General features: G+C 40.9%; 1 protein-coding gene across 2 annotated transcripts in view; it reads right to left on the bottom strand.

The window, feature by feature from the left end:
- Positions 1-17613, bottom strand: part of LOC126203819 (sodium-coupled monocarboxylate transporter 1-like) — a 472971-nt gene that overhangs the window by 279409 nt on the left and 175949 nt on the right. The window contains exon 15 of one of the 2 annotated variants that reach the window (XM_049938187.1): positions 7677-8273. The exons of the other annotated variant lie outside the window; for it this stretch is intronic. Coding sequence (XP_049794144.1) covers positions 8217-8273 — 57 coding nt within the window. The 3' untranslated portion in view covers positions 7677-8216. Of the gene's footprint in view, positions 1-7676; positions 8274-17613 lie in introns of those variants that run through there. 2 annotated transcript variants of the gene reach the window in all.

Raw genomic sequence — 17613 nt, 5'->3', positions numbered from 1 at the left:
GAAAATATTGTTATGGCAGATCGTGATTTTTCGAGTGAGGGAGAATAGTTATGTCTCTAGAACACACAGTTTTTAGAACTAGAATCAGTTACTAGCTACAGCTATGTTGAAATTATATAGCCACAAAAGTACCATGTTCTCCCCAGCAATTTCAGTGAGAAATTGAACGCGATAAATGAACTCGATTTTGCATAGTATTAAGCTGCATTCAAGTTCCAGTAACACAGACAAAAGGCGAATGCGTTCAAGCTACGAACTCACTAAGTTGTTTTTAGCACCAGATTGAATGCATCCATTTCGAAACACACAAGACAAGCGTCAAAATCACATCATTTCTATGAGACGGAAGGAAATAGAGTAATAACTTACCTCAACCGCACGAGGCTCAACAGAAGGCGAAGAGGTTCTACACAAAACGAAATTCGGCGGCGCGCGTCCTGGTTGACTGCCACTGGTCACAGCTGTACGCATTAACAAGATATACATCACGATGACTTGCGAAAATACACTCTGCCAGCAGACGGGATTCACTAGGGACTGAGACACTCTGGGATGCATGCGATATGAATCAGCAGTCCCGAAAAAGTGGCCGCGTTTCAAGATAAAGGACGAAGTGAAAAAATACTAGAAAAATTATTAGAGGACAGAAGTTTATAGAAGAACCTTTCTTTAAGAAGTTGCGAGTTAGTACAGCATTTGCTACTGCACTCAGGAATATTTAACTTGTTGATAAAAAAGAACAGTATGTAAAACAGACATCAGACAGTGTGGGTCGAGTAAAGTAGTATGTCTATAGCGACTCCAGTGCACTTTGCGGACGTATTAATTTGCTGTGTGCATACAGAAGCCAAGTATGAGAAACTGTCAGTTCCATTCTGTGACACAGAAGTATGAGAAATGCATTGACAAAGTAGCGAGATTCATAATGTCACATTAGCGGACACCAGATGTAAAAACATTATGACACTTAGCAAGCTTATCATTGACATGTGTTTTTGTGGAATAAAAGGATCGACAGTTCAGATCTGGAAATATTTACATTGTGTCCCAGTTGCGACTTGCACCTAGTGTGATGCAATGATTAAACTATGCTCGTTGACGAGCGCAGCTTCTTTCGTAAATTATGTCTACAGTATTTGGATACTGTAGTATTTTCTGTACATGTATATTTTTGATAAATAATAAAGATGTAAAATATTGCAAGTTAAACGAATATTGTCAATACCTGATGAATGATACAGGCTGTTCGGATATTTTTTAACATGGCGCCAGTTGACGGAAAATTCAGATAATTAGGATGCTTTTGATCATGGTGCCAATTTCACTAACTTGTATTGTAAATTCCCCCCCCCCCCCCACTGCGATTGGATTCTGCCATCTTGGACATTTATTTTTCATACTTCTGTATCACAGAATGTAACTGACAAATCCTCAGACTTGAGTAAGGTATGGATATATTGTCGCAGAAGAAATACAGTCACTGTAGAATAGTGATAATGATCCAGAGGGTCGTGAATTCAAAACTCACCTGAGCTGTAAAATTTTAATTTCTATATTCAGTTCGAGTACATTCTAGAAGTATCCACAAATGTAAGGAATCATTGTACTGGAATGTTCTGTAACTGTATATACACCGTATGTGTTCTGGCCGGAGGCAGTTGGATCATCTAAATGCACCTTCTTATACGTGACATTATTCCAGTGGAGACACTGGGTATTGGAACTTGTGATAGCGCACATTATCGATGACACAGTGGCTCTCGTCAGGCCACGACAGAACGGCCGTTTACGTGGCGAGAAACCCGAGTTCGAGCCATATTCAACAGATCGCAATCTATCGGAGACGGACGAAGAAGAGGACGTTACGATGACAGCAACTGTGTACCACCACATGAGACATTCTTCCGAGTTCTCTGGTGACGATGGTCAAGATCCAAACAAGGGGCTGAATGTATATGAGCGTACAGCCAAATTTAACAAATGGGATGGCACTGTATGTTTGGCTAAAGTATTTTTCTTCTTCGAAGGCACTGCCAAGCAATGGTATGAGAACAAAGATAAGATCACAAACTGGGAAGTATTCCAGGCGGAACTGCGCAAGTATTTCGGCGACACATAACGGCAGAAGTGCAAGGCTGAAGGTAAATTAAAGTGCAGGGCACAGCGTCCAGGAGAAACGACAGCATGCTACATTCAAGATGTCTAGGAGCTGTGTAAAATAGTGGATCCTAGAATGAAGGGGGAAGATAAGGTTGCACATCTCATGAAGGGTGTTGCTGAGGACATGCATAAAGTCCTACTCCTGAAAGAGGTTTCGACAGCAGACGACTTCATAAAATGGTGCCAGTACATCGAGACAATGCATCAAAAAAGAATTACACTCAATAAGTGTGAACGGCTGCCAAACATCGTATCGATATCTGTGATGGAGGAAGAAACTGATTTCACAAGTGGTCTTCATCAGATAGTTAGAGAGGAAATTCAGAACGCACTTGGATTGCACGGCGAGCAAGAAACCGAGACGCTTCAAGAGGCATAAGGGATGAAGTGGAAGACATTGAACCCAGTCTCTCGTCCTTAATTTCCCTTTAAAGTTGAGACCCAGGCGATTTCTGCAATGCCGCATGAGAAACCTGTTTGGGCACCAAGGAAGACTGACGTCTGGAGGACCCAGGATAGCCAACCAGTATGTTTCCACTGCGGACGACTGGGACATTTGGTGCGCTATTGTCATGAAAGGCGGCGGATATGACAGCCGCTCCAGAAGACAGCAGACCGATCTTAGCCGCCGCCAACTCCAGGACGACGAAGATGAACAAGAAGATGTGTGTGCAGGCCGACATGGTCACCATCGCCGCAAGCTAGCCGCTTGAGGGGGCGCTCCCCAACACGCTGATCAAGGTCTCCGTCGCTGTTTGGAAGCTCCAGCCGGTCACCTAACAGCCGCAACCTGGAAAACTAAAGGGTGCGACCTTCCTTGGAGCTGAGGCCGCTGAAGAGAAAAATTCTCCTCTATCACTACAAAAAGATAGGAAAATACGTCGATATCCTCATGGATGACCAACCAGCCCCAGCTCTTGTGGACTCTGGAGCATCATATTTAATCATTTTGGAGAAGTACCTTCGGCAGTTGCGGAAAACCGTATTCATCGACAGGAAGACATCTCTGCTGCAGGTGGCTAATGGGAAATATGTAAAACCTAAAGGACTATGTGTCATCCGTGTGGGTATTAGTGGCCATATACAGCCCTTAGAATTTATTGTCTCAAGAGTGTAGTCATGACGTCATTCTCAGATGGGACTTTTTTAAAGCTTCTGAGGCAATTGTAATTGTGGTCGATCGAAGATTATGCTAGACAAGATGAGATTCCGTGGACAGGAAGATGGACATCGGAATGTGTAGGGACTATGTGTGGTGGATGAAGTGATCATTACTGCAACCAGCGCTAGAAAGGTAACTGTCATGTGTCATGCCATGCATCAACCCAGGGATATTGCAGTGGAATGTAAGAGAAGCATACCATTGAAGAATAACTTGGTCATTCCAGCCTCCGTCATCTCGTTTAAGAATGGATTCGGTGAACTGTCGATAGTTAACTGACGCTTAGAACCGCAGATCCTTCCAAGACGCATGTGTGTAGCAAACGCTGAGCCGTTAATTTCAGAACAGCTGAGTGTCATAGAAACCTCCTATGCCGAGTCTGTGGGTGAAATTAGCGCTACCGATAAGAGACAAGATCTTCTAGCATGACTGTCACCATATCTCACCAAGGAACAACAGAAGAAGCTACGTGCCATTCTTCAAGAGTTCTCTGAATACTTAAATCCACAGGTGAAGAGCAAATTAGACAAATCGACGGTGAAGCACCCGATTAGCACTGGAGACCATCAACCAATAAGCCAGAGATCATACAGTGTGTCAGCAACAGAACGTCGAATAATTCGCGACGTGGTAGAGAAAATGATGAAGAATGGAATTACTCAGCCTTCGCAGAGTCCATGGTCGTCACCAGTGGTTCTCGTCAGGAAGAAGGATGGCAGTTGGCGCTTTTGTGTTGATTACAGGAAGCTTAATAAGGTAACTAAAACGGACGTTTACCCTCTTCCACGGATTGACGATACACTAGATTGTCTGAAGGGGGCTAAGCTTTTCTCAACCATGGACATGTACTCGGGATACTGACATATCGAAGTAGATGAGGCTGATCGTGAGAAAACTGCATTCATCACCCCTGAGGACCTGTATGGGTTTGAGGTAATACCGTTTGGTTGTGTAATGCACCAGCTATTTTTGAATCGATGATGGATGATTTTCTAAGTAACGTGAAGGCTGGTCTCTCTCAGAAGCTCCTCAGGCGCTACTTTGGACCTTATAAGCTTGTAAAACAGTTGTCTGATGTTACTCACAAAATTGAAGATTTCCTCCCCGACACAAGACGACGAGAGATCAGAGATACGGTCCACGTCCTTAGAATGAAGCCCTATAAGGATGTTGCAACCCAGGGTAAATTTGAAGCTCCAGCGACAGGCAACAAGCGGAAAGGCGACGAAAAGCGTAGCGGCAAGGGAAGATCTAAGAAGATCACCGCCAGGGCAAACATCAGTCATCGGGAGTCGGAGTATGCAGGACCGATGACTCGTTCCCGGACTAGGCGGACGTAACACCGAGACGCTGTTCTCTTGAAGAGGGAGCGATGTGGCAGAAGAAGCTGCGTAGCACAGTCGCTCTAGTGTAGTAGTAATTATACTAGACTGTTGCATGAAGGGTCATGAGTTTGAAACTCACCTGAACTGTAAAATTTTAATTTCTATATTCAGTTCGGGTACATTCTAGAAGTATCCACAAATGTCAAGAATCATTGTACTGGAATGTTCTGTTATGTATATACACCGTATGTGTTCAGGCCGGAGATAGTTCGCTCCGCGCTCTTGTATGTGTAAGAGCTGAATAAACCTTCGTTAAGTGCAGTTAGTGTTCGTCATTTATCTAATTACACCTTCTTTTACGTGACAATATGTCCGAAAAATGCACCAGAGTTACAATGGCGATACTACTCAGTAGTTACTTAGAAATGAAATACTAAGAAGAGAGAAAAATATGAAGACCAGAAAGACTGGACTTCAAAAAAAAATATTATTTTTTACAGACATTCCGATCTTAATCCAGCTGTTATTTCAGGACGCTGGCCTATGGCAAGTAATTTTTCTAGAAAGCGATGATTCGTAGCAAATGAGCAGTTGTAGTATATTCCATGGAGAGCCATTTATATCTACAAGCAAGATTTAGGCTGATGTATCAGTAATAGAGTGCCTGGAGTACTTGTAATTCAGAGTGTATCAGAGTATTCAGAGTGTATCAGTGTTTTCAGAGTGTATCAGTCCTGTAGAGACAGCAAGCAATATTAATAGAATATAGGAAAACACGGAGGCTAGCATTAATTAAGCCAAATGAATACTTCATACAAGGTATCTCGGAAAACATAATACGTCAAATTATCCCGTATAGAGAGTTGACACAAACGCAAAGGTGATTTCGGTGTGTTCCATGGAACTACCTCTTACCATAGAAAATAGTGAAGAAGTACAATTTACGAAACTATTTTGTTCTTTCTTTTGAACTTTTCTTTCGTCACTTCAAGGAGTAGAGTCGGCTATTCTAGATCTTGCCCATTACGTAGTCGCGCTATTTTTCAGCCAGCTACCAGGCAAGCTGGTGGCGAGACACAGGGTTCACAATTACGAATACGTAGGAGGGGCTTTCCATTCCCGGCATTTACCTGGCAATCATGTGGAAAGCTCCCACAAACCTTCGCGAGATTCCTGTAACTGGAGTTACTTTATTTCTGGTACAATGTTCGCCATTATATATTTGCGAGGTCAGTTATTTTTTTCAGAGGAGTTTCGTTTATCATTGCATCTGGCCTTTATTACAATTTATTTCTCCTTTTGGAAAATTATGAGATCATTCGGAAACCGTTTTACGCAATAATGTTTGCACTCATGAAAACTAGCCATTCTGACACTATTTACATAGAATTTAAATAAATTTAAATAATCTCAGGCACTCTGTAAAGTAAGAATAACTGAACGAAGCAAATTATTGCACGAATACGAGAACATTTATTTAAATGGAAATGTATATCTTAGGTGTAACGTTGCCTTTAAAGCTTGAGCGTGCCAAAATAGCTTATTGAAACTGAGTTAGTTATCTACCGTACATAAAGCTGACTTTCTGTGGTTCACGGAGTAAGATATGTTTAATTCAGACACTTCAGAGTTGCAATACTCAAAAAATTCTTTTCAGAATGAATATTAGTTTTGTGACTGTTCTGTATGTGAAGAAATGATTGTTTTTACTAATGACTGAGTGGAATTAACACAATTAATCAATGTTTTTCAGTAATAAAAAACTGCGAAACACTGTCATATTACAAAGTGTGGATTCGTCATTCGATGCCCTGGACTATTGCAGCCTCCCATAACATAAGTGGGGACTGACTTCTTATGTAACCGCCAGTAAGTGGATTTCTTTTATGCTGCAAAATAATGTTAATCGACTGAAGATGCATGCAACAAATGTTGCCTATTTTTGCGAGTAATCCCATTGTGCAGGACTTTCACGCACTGTAGGGAATGTTTTCCACGTGTGATGATAAAAGCAATTTGGTGAGATCACAGAGTGGGTGCTTTCGCCTTTTATCTATGTTGCTGGAACTAGCATACATCTTAAAACTATGCAAAATGGAGTTCATTTATTGTGATCAATTGTGGTAACACATAGTTTGATTAACTCAAGTCAAACAAATGCCTGGGAGTAAGAATCAGTGAGGACAATGAAGTGGGAAAGTTATGTAGGCTCAGTTGTAGGTGCAGCTAAAGCTTCGATGTATTGATTTCTGGTTGACTAGACGCACTACGAGTGAGAGAAAGACTCTTGTGAAGTACTTGTAGAGCCGTCATGAAATACTGCTTACGCGTGAGGGATATTTAATCAGGTTGACACAATAGGAGTCGCGTGGTCACAGTCGGGCGGGGAACGTCAACGAAATGCTAGAATAAAAAAAAATGGCAGAGAATCTAAGAACACACGTCAGTCAGGTTAAAAAAACAAAATTCAAGAATAAGTTTTCAGGAATGAGTCTACAAACAGTTTTTACCGCCACACATAGCAATCCCGAAAAGCAAAAATGCAAAACTTAGGTGGATAACACACAAGCATATAGGTATAATGTTTCATTCTCGATAGCTTCCCTCCGTCATTCCATATGTAAGAGTACCTCGTATACGGTTAAAAAAAACTGGATTTAGTAGTGAACTGTATACAAATTCACGGAATGTAAATATAGGTATTGATGTGGACATAAATGTTGATATTGCCCTCGACAGTGAGTCCGTTTTGAGGACTAAAGCCGTGAGTCACTCTCCAGTAACGGTACAAGCCATTCGAAATTTCCCGGTTATTTGTATGGTGGATTGCGGAGAATGTGTGTAGACGTAGGTGTAGATCTGCAGTTTGATCTGTTGTTTCTGTGTAATATTGCGGAAATATGTCAAGAGACTACTAAGATGTACTTTAATGTACTGTATGATAAAAACACAATTCAAGTTCGATTACGTTTAATGAAGTAATCAGCAATGAGATACACAACAAATATTGCGATAATTATAACGTTCTAATGAAGGGCAGTAGGTACCTGAAACCGGTAAAAGAAATAAAATTTCTTTTGTACAGCTCAGTGTTGATTATTTCAGTAAATGGAAGATGGATAAAATACAAAGCAATGACTTTATGCAGTTATGGAAGGCGATAAATTAGAATAAACTGTCAGTGTAATGAGAGAACTTGCAATCCGCTCACACAGCATGTCAGATATTTTTCAGTGTGATGTATAATTTTTTTTATCATTACCACCATAGAAATGAACTTTGCTTTATTTAGGTATGATTATTTCACATAATGCATTAAAAAACATGATATCAAACTTTCTGTACAGTAATCAATTGGTTCTCAATCTGAGAAACATCAACTCTAGAAACGCCGAATTTTAATGTTCCGGGCGTAGAATCGTGTTGCACATATTCCGCTTGCAGGTCCACGAGAATGTGTTGTTTATGGATTTTGCTGATGACTTGAACAGTCCCGTGCTTGATGAGACTTGTGCTATCAGAGAGACCTCCAACATTTTAACACACGGTGTGTCTTAGTTGTCGCTGCATCACAGCTCCTCCTTCGTCTTTTGTTCGTCTGTGAATATCATTTGCATCTTGACAGCCTGCAACAAACAGAACACACAAGTTATGTTGATACTGCCATGTGGAAGACAGCCATCAAGAACTCCGGAATATTAGTTCCTGTTTTATCAGTGCACCACGCACACAATGAACGAGTGTAAGCATCTAAGTGGGCACTATCTCATCTAGTTCTGTGTAGAACATACACTGACGAAAAATAAAATCGCAACACCAAGAAGGAGTTCTGTGACATGAACGAAAGTTGACAGACGTGTTTATACATCTGAAAGATGATATCTATTCTGATTTCGAGCCAGTCGTATAAGACGGTCATAGGATCACCAGCCTCTCCCTTACATCGGACTACGGTTTCACACATATAAAACCTTTTTTACCATTTTGCATCATAGCTTCCCAAGGGATATCAATTTTAATGTGACAAACGGTATCTTCAAAATGATCCGACTACCTGAAGTGCCAATGAGGGTACAAAATTCATTGACCCAATAAAGTTAATACTGGTATTATTAGTACTAATGCAGCTGCCACTAATAGTGATAATAATAATGACAATAATAATAATAATGATAATGATAGTGGCCGGCCGCGGTGGTCTAGCGGTTCTGGCTCTGCAGTCCGGAACCGCGGGACTGCTACGGTCGCAGGTTCGAATCCTGCCTCGGGCATGGGTGTGTGTGATGTCCTTAGGTTAGTTAGGTTTAAGTAGTTCTAAGTTCTAGGGGACTTATGACCTAAGATGTTGAGTCCCATAGTGCTCAGAGCCATTTGAACCATTTGATAATGATAGTGACAGTGATCGATGTGGAATGAATTTATACGTGTATAAGATAGATGTTTCCTGATGTTGCGAGTTCTAGCGAAAGAAACTTTAAGGAGACTGCACCAGCTAAGGATACTGGGAAAAGAGAGAAGTCTGGTTGGAAAGAAGGATGTACGAAGGTAACGAGTCCATAATCGTTATTTTTGCTTTAGTAGACACGTCATTAACTGTTTCCTGAAGCGGAGAAGTTATTCAGTTCTTCAATATAATACAGGAGGTTATTCCAGAGTCTGGATCCTGCTACTAAGAAGGACTTCGAGAAAGAGTCCGAACGCTGAAGCGGGATAGCGAAGGTTTCGCTGAGATGAGAATGGGTGTTTCTGCCATGGTGTTGAGACAACAATCATAAGTTCGAAGAGAGATATGAGAGACAGTGAACGCTGAGAAGACAGAAGGTACCGAAATCTCTGCGCTTGTCTGCACGCATCTAGGATAGTTGTGCATTTGATGATGAAATACAATCAACGAGTGGATCATCAAAGATTTAACTAGTTCCAGGCGCCTTGATTTCCCCTGAGAAAAGTCTTGCAGAATAACATCGCTATAATCAATAATTGGAAGTACAACTTTTATTACAAATTTCCTTTTCGGGTCAATACAGAATCGACCTTTTTTTGTTGGGCACGGAGAAATGCTGATGCCTTCTTCCACACTGCAGTTACATGGTCAATCCTGATTAGATATTCGTATACTGTTACTCTGCTGCTTTGCTTTGAAGGAGAGAAATCGATATTTTCCCCATTTAGCTTTAAAGATAGTAGAGATTGCCGGTCTATCCAGCTAATGAGCCTAGAATGTCCAACCAGTACCGCTTGAGAATTATAGATCGGTTGAGCCTTAATCCTATATCTTGCGCCAATTTTGATAGTGCACAGAGGTCGGTACTGAGATTCTCGATAGCTGTGTTCAGATTTATTGGTTTTTCGCTTAGCTACGACTGGAAGATATCACCATAGATATGGTTTTAGCAGTAGGACAAAGCTGATTACACACCATTTATGTACAAGAAAAATAAGGCCTAATACCAAACCCTGGGTGACGACTGATGCTAACTGCCTCAACCGTGAGTTTACGGTGCCGGACATTATAGCTTTAGCTCATGACACATAAATTTTCTGTACAACAGCCATTGCAGTGTGAACTTCAAGCGGATGCTTTCTTCTTCAAACATTTCGCTACTTCAGCTTCCTTTTATCCATCATACGAACAGCAGTTACGCTCTCACAGATATATTTGCAACGAAATCCCCAAACAGAGTTATTCGTACCTCTCAAATATCTGCACCAGGCTTGCTCACCATGAAACAATTTTCGTGACGTACTTGCTAAAATGTCCAAGAAAGGAACCTTAATTGACTACATACCGAGATTTATCTGAAGCTGCTACTGAGATGCAAGAAATAGTTTAAGGGACATATTCTATTCATTTATAGGACGTAAACGAAAACCTTCATGTGTTTACTAACAAACTCACGTTACTATAGGACAAATACGCTTCCCTAAAGACCGAAAAAGTAAGAAGGAAACCTGCAGCTTGGTTCAGTGAAGAACTAAAATAGCTTATGAACTTCAGAGACGCTGCACAACGGGCATATGATCTACGTCCCACGCCTGAAAACCGTATTACAAACGGAACAGACTCAGTCATGCTGTGATTTAAAAAAAAAAAACTGACGAATGCACTTACATTAAACAATACATTAAACAACAGAAATAGACCAGCCTTCCTACAGAATAACCACTTGCTCTTGGTATAGGCAACGTGAAAACTCCAGATACTCCCACTGTCGCCGCCGAAGGACTGAACCGGTACTTCAGATTACCTATAACCACAATTGAACCACAAACGAAACAGAGACCCATTGATTATTTCAGAGGCTTAAACGATTGTGGCCACAAAAATTCTGTCTAAGGCATATTACTAGCTGTACGTCTAAAAAAAGCCATCCTGCATACCATATCACGGCGGAGGTTCGAGTCCTCCCTCGCGCATGGGTGTGCGTGTTTGTCCTTAGGATAATTTAGGTTAAGTAGTGTGTAAGCTTAGGGAGTGATGACCTTAGCAGTTCCATAAGATTTCACACACATTTGAACATTTGAACATACCATATCAGTACCTATTGGACATAACGGCGTCGGAGTGCGAATGTTAAAGCTAGTTACTGATCCACTACTGCCCACTGTAACAGATATCTACGACCTACGACCATTCGTTAACTAGAAGTGTTTCCCCTGCGATCTGGGAACAGGGATTAGTTAAGCCATTACCTAAAAAGAACGTTGACACGGCACCCTCTGATTGCCATCAATTTGCATTCTTCCGGCAGTGTCTAGGGCCTTAGAATATATAGTCCATGACCATCTAACAAACTGCCTAACTATGTACAACCTGCTAGACGAATACCAATCAGGTTCCGCAAACATCGCAGCACAAAGTCTGCCTTAATAAAGATAACAAATGACTTTAAGCTTGCCATGGGCACACAAGAGGCAACTATCGTCTGCATCTTAGACTTTAACAAAGTTTCGACACTATGGACTCCGACATTTTACTTGCCTAACTTAGCAGCCCGAATTTTTTTCCAAGTGCAGTGCAATGGTTTCGCTCGTACATGACGTGTCGCCAGCAGCGCGCTATGTCCGACACCATGAAGTCACAATGGAGGCAGGAATTATATTAGGAAGTACGTTAGGTCCTATACGGTTTTGATGTCAGTAAGATACTTCATAGATTTATGAATGGGCTTTTTCACGTCGCTTGTATTTACGTACTGAGGGAAATTCACAGGAGACCTCAGGAAAGGCTGTCCCGACAACTCATGTAAATCTTAACAGAATCCAGGTGTGCTGTGAACAACACCACATTCTCATCAGGGGCTCCGTTGGTATACTGAAGCTAATTCTATCACCCAAGAGCAAGTAAAGTGATGGTTACAGACATGAAGAGGCTAATTGAAATACCAACTGCGGCGCCCGCTAAAAATGCTATTTCATAAGATCCCGAACTCGTCAGGGTCCTCGCCTATTGCTTATGCTTCGGGGAACAGGACATTTCAGTCGAATTATTTACTTTAATGATTGCTGAGTTTGCTCTGGTAGTTGAAAGAGTTATTGAAACTATGTGCCATCTTCCCAAAACACCTTAATGTCACGATTACAAATACCAATGTATTTTATATAAATGACAGAAAACAATGATACGAAAAATTAATTGCTATTAGGGTCGCCACCACTATGATACTTTATAGTTATTGTTGAGATGGTGTCCAGACATAAAAAGGACAAGAAATACAATTTTATCTGTGATTGTCAAGTCTTATAATTATGTAAAAAGAAGAATATGAATCCGAACAATCAACAACAACAACAAAAAAATGGCTCTGAGCACAATGGGACTTACATCTGAGGTCATCAGTCCCCTAGAACTACTTAAACCTAACTAACCTAAGGACATCACAGACATCCATTCCCGAGGGAGGATTCGAACCTGCGGTCGTAGCGGTCGCGCTGTTCCAGACTGTAGCGCCTAGAACCGCTCGGCCAGCCCGACCGGAGAGCATCAACATATCAATAAATAAAGGAACAGAAGGAATCGTCACCAGATGGGTGAACTCCAACGAATTAATTCAACACCGAAAGGAAACAAGAGTGTTTACGGGAAAACATCTACTTTGAAACAAGACGTAGGTTGCAGAAAAAATGCGCGGTAGTGCGTAAAGCGCGTAGGTAAGATCATCAAAACTGCAAGTGGAAAAACGGGACTTACGCGCCGGGATGCACCGTACTGTAGTGGCTGCTACCTGTTGATGGCGTGGGCCGATGTGATGTAATTGCGAATCGCGGATCTCATCATCTTCCTGATTACTGACTACGGACGCTACTAAGTTCAAAATAAAACTTCAATAAAACTTCGACAACCTGGCGGAACGCCGAAGTCAAGAAAAAACGAGCAAGCGCGGAATCCGAAAGGGAATGACCATCCTAAAGAGAATAGAAATAAAATGCCTCTGTAAATTTTGAGAGCAATCCTTCAAACAGCGAAAAGGCACCCAGATCAAACTCTCTAGCCAGTCCCAGAAAGGAGCTAGAAGTTCCTCCAAGCTTCGTTCACTAGCTCCCACCATAACGCAAAAGAAATATCCTCCAATGAGTTTCGAGTTTATGGAAACGAGAGCCGAGGGTCGTCTCGTTCCCACAGCCAGACATGTTTTCTGAAAATTCTGCGAATACTGGTGATTTTTACAGAGTGTTGCTACGTAAAGGACAGAGTTTAGTACTTTCGCAGACGCTTGTGGTAATGGTGTCTGGAGACCAAAACACAGCGGAATAACGATAACTGGACAGTAAAGGGCCCCAGAAAATTGAGTTCTCACCCCTTTCACCACTGACTTCCTCTACTGCTATATGCAGAATATCACACACACGGATATCATCACTTTCACAGTTTGTTTACAGAATATGCTACGAAAATACGGAAGAGAGTCACAAAAGCACACATGAATATTCATGTAAGCAAATGCACTTGAAAGTGAGAATAAATTCTCGAAACGTGTTGTGCTAAGTAGGAAAGAATAAGTAACTGGTACAGTTTTCATTATTTAAATAATAAATGACACAGTTGCAGGCTTTCCGGAAACATGTAATATGATGAACGAAATTAAGTCATTAGCATCTAGCCAGGCAATGAAAGTAGTATAGCACATCAAAAACTAGAAAATGAAAGTTTTCAAAATGATTGCACGCATAAAATCAACAAAGAGTATCGCCCGTTTGATCTGATTGCTAACTACATTAACTTTAAAGAGGGATACAGAATTCACTGTGTAAAGATTGTGTAGCGGAAAACAGAAGCAGCATGGACAAATACAGGAAAAAAGCTTATATACAAGAAGAAAGACGTTCTAAACAGAAAACTTTTAGACATGGGAGAAAATTCATGATATAGTTTATCTTGAGGTGCTGGACTACTGAAGTAGAGGGACCCGATATTGCTCCGATATTGTCAGTTTATAGTTCGGTTACACGTTAGTACGCCGAAACTTCCAAGTTTACTATCTGCATAGTGTCTCCCCCACTTCTTCTGCAGCGAGTAAACATGACATGAAACGCACTTTCATTAATGTGCTGCCTTGCCCAAAGTTACAGAGTTCAAGGAGTGAAAATTTTTCGATGTTTAGTTTGTTGCTACAATGATAAATTCATCCTGATAAATTCATTCTGGCTTCCTATAGTTACTGAAAAGATGCATAGTGTATTGGATATAAACGAAAACTTTGCCTGTTAAACAAAGCACAGAAGGAAAATAATCTAACACACGGAGACACTATGAAATTAAAAATCTTTGTTTCTGTTAATCAGAAATTTTCTGCAGCTGCTGCCTATAGATCTGATAATATAGGAACGTCTTGCGTGATTCCCCTCTCAGTTCCGACTTTCGTACTATGCTGATGAAACGGTATCAATGTTATATGTATAATTCAGAAAAGCAGATATCAGCGGATTACAGAGCAGGAAATGTGTAAACAACTTGATATGAAGGATACACTGTGTTCCTCAAAACTCACATTTGGTCGTCCATCACCAAACATAATGGATTTCTTAATGGAGACGGTATTTGTCAAACTACGACATTCATGCGAAATTTAGATTAAAGGCACCGGGGATGTATTTTTAAACACTTCGAAAAGGAACTGAAGCGTACAAATGTCGCATTTCGACTGAATTATATCTTGAAGTGACAGCAATCATTAGGCGGAGGTGTGTGAGCTTTTATTTTTGTGACGGATCTCATACAAATCAAAAATGAGTGCACTATAACTAATATAAATTTATGCATACGTGATTGGGGCACACATACCTTGCTTTTAGCCAACACCCGCCTTTTTCATTAGGCTAAATGAGCACGTCTTTAGACGTGTCTCTAGTTTTCAGTGTAATTGATACTTCTGTCAACGACTTCTGCACACTCTTATCAGACATTATCCCTAGGGAAGTGTGGGAACAGACCCAGTGGGAGAGTGAAGTAGGTGAAAAACCGTGAATTAACTAGCCATAAGAGATAAGCACCAATTAAATTAAATCCAAGAGTAATGTGTTCAGAAATCAAAATCACTGGCAATAAATGTTGGCCGCGTACTCAGGTGGATTAATGGTTTAGCGGAAATTTTGGTTTCAAGTCGAATTCTATCACAGATTCTCATTGATCTTGACATTCGATTCGTTGCTGGATCAGCATTTCTTCCAGATTTGCGGTGATAATATTTCATATTATTGCAGCTTCGTTAATATTAATTATGTCGATATTATTCAACAAAATCAGTTCATATTATTCCAACCGCAAATGTTGAGAAAGACGAATTGTCTTTTTTGTCATGGTAGTCTAGACAACAGCGTCTGCAAATCTTTTTGGGGGAGTATTTGCATATTACAGTTGTAATTTTACTACAAGTATTGTAATAATTTACTTTAAGGAACCAATAGATGAAATCAGTTTAAAAAGTCTGCTAGCCAGACATTATTCTAAACATAATATTACCTTAGGAAACTCCGTTCCTTCAAGAACAGGCCAAACTGCGCCCCCCCTGCCCCCACCTCTCCCTTCCCCTGAAAACTGCCTTACACAATTCTTTCTATGCATATTCAATAAACTTCAATTTGATAGGTAGGTTAGCTTCTACACGCGTAAAACCTACTTTCGGTGGCCTTACGACGCAAGGCGTTTGAGAAACGCGGCCGGTGACCAATGGTAGCCCGTATGTGTGTTCATATGAGGATTTAACGTAAATAAACAGAAGATAACTGTCTATAATTACAGTAGCTGATAAACCCTGAAATGTTATTAATCAGCCTCGCAAGGTTTATTCGCGAATCCTTTAGTTACACAGCACATTGAACCAATCGAAATTTGGGAGCAGCTAAACTATTGGTTGGAGGGACAAGTAAATACCCCTCTGCTTGATTGATTGCTTGCCTTCGGTAAAATAGAATATTTGTTCTTCGTCCGCTCGCCTGTCTTTGAGAACCTACAATAACGTAAACACATGTAGTAAGAAATCTGTTGTTGAACGTGAAGGAGTTGTGCAGACGGGAGCTGTATGACGATCACTGCTTCTACGCAATCCACGTTAGAGACAGCCGTCTGTTCGGTAGTAGTCATTTGTTTAGGATGCTGCTGTACAAAAGAACACTGTAGAAATGACATTACGACAACAGCTCGCATTTACAGTCGTGTTTCGAAGAAGCGCTTTTCTAACAGCCTGAAGATGGGTCACGAGGGGTAGGAGAACTGAAATACCAGCCTCGGTTAATTCTTACTGTACTACATTTTAATTCTTGATATGGGAGACGCCTCTTATGAAGAGGACCTTCTTAGGTTATTTATTGTGAAGAAATTATTGTAATTCAGTAATGTTCAATGTTTGACTTAGTCTTTTATTCAATGAGAGCATCTGCCACACACACGAATGTATTGTGATTGCTGTTTTCAGTTTGGTGGCTTGTGCACGATAACTTTCTGACTTCACCAATATTTCTTAGAAGGATATGCTGATAAGTAACCTCGATTACCGCATCATTTGCTCATATATTTTTTGTAGTTTATTTTGTGGCATGATGGTTTCTTTTTTATAACCCTAACTGTTTTATGTAGGAGGAGTTGTTTCCAGAATGAGATTTTCACTCTGCAGCTGAGTGTGCGCTGATATGAAACTTCCTGGCAGATTAAAACTGTGTGCCGGAGCGAGACTCGAACTCGGGACCTTTGGCTTTCGATGGCAAATGCTCTACCAACTGAGCTACCCAAGCTTTACTTCCGCCAGTACCTCGTCTCCTACCTTCCAAACTTTACAGAAGCTCTCCTGCGAACCTTGCAGAACTAGCACCCCTGAAAGAAAGGAAGTAAAATTGTGAGGACGGGGCGTGAGTCGTGCTTGGGTAGCTCAGTTGGTAGAGCACTTGCCCACAAAAGGCAAAGGTCCCGAGTTCGAGTCTCGGTTCGGCACACAGTTTTAATCTGTCAGGAAGTTTCGAAGGAAGAGTTGTGTTCGTTGTCATATCCTACACATATTTCATGCAGTTCGGTTACGGATGTAATCTTCAGTAGGTATCAAGCACTGTATCTAATTTATACCACGAGCTTCGCTATGTCTTCTATTCAGTCCGATCGAATGACTGTGGTTTATATTGTTTTGTATAAGTTAGCATGGTGATGTATTTGTGTCAATTACCATCGATACTTCTACTGGGTGTAGATAAATAATCCAGACTACATTTGTCTCTTAAATTTACATGGTGATATAATTCTGTTAGTTGCTGTCGATGTATATTGCTTCCATTATCAACCACAGAACTGCCTCTCCGGTGCCTTTATCTATCCCAAAGCAAAACTGATCGTCCTCTAACACACATAAAACTATAAAGGAACTGTATTTATCCATCGCAATGCGACAGGAAACTGTTTTCAACTCCAAAGGGTATCCTGCACCGTATTAGGCGTGGTGATGTATTTTTGGTGTTTCCTTATTTTTGTTCATCCCCTGCATC

Source organism: Schistocerca nitens, chromosome 9, assembly GCF_023898315.1.
Source record: "Schistocerca nitens isolate TAMUIC-IGC-003100 chromosome 9, iqSchNite1.1, whole genome shotgun sequence".
Classification (NCBI taxonomy): domain Eukaryota; kingdom Metazoa; phylum Arthropoda; class Insecta; order Orthoptera; family Acrididae; genus Schistocerca; species Schistocerca nitens.
The sequence above is the reverse complement of the archived record's forward strand: the minus strand, read 5'-3'. Positions and strand labels throughout refer to the sequence as shown.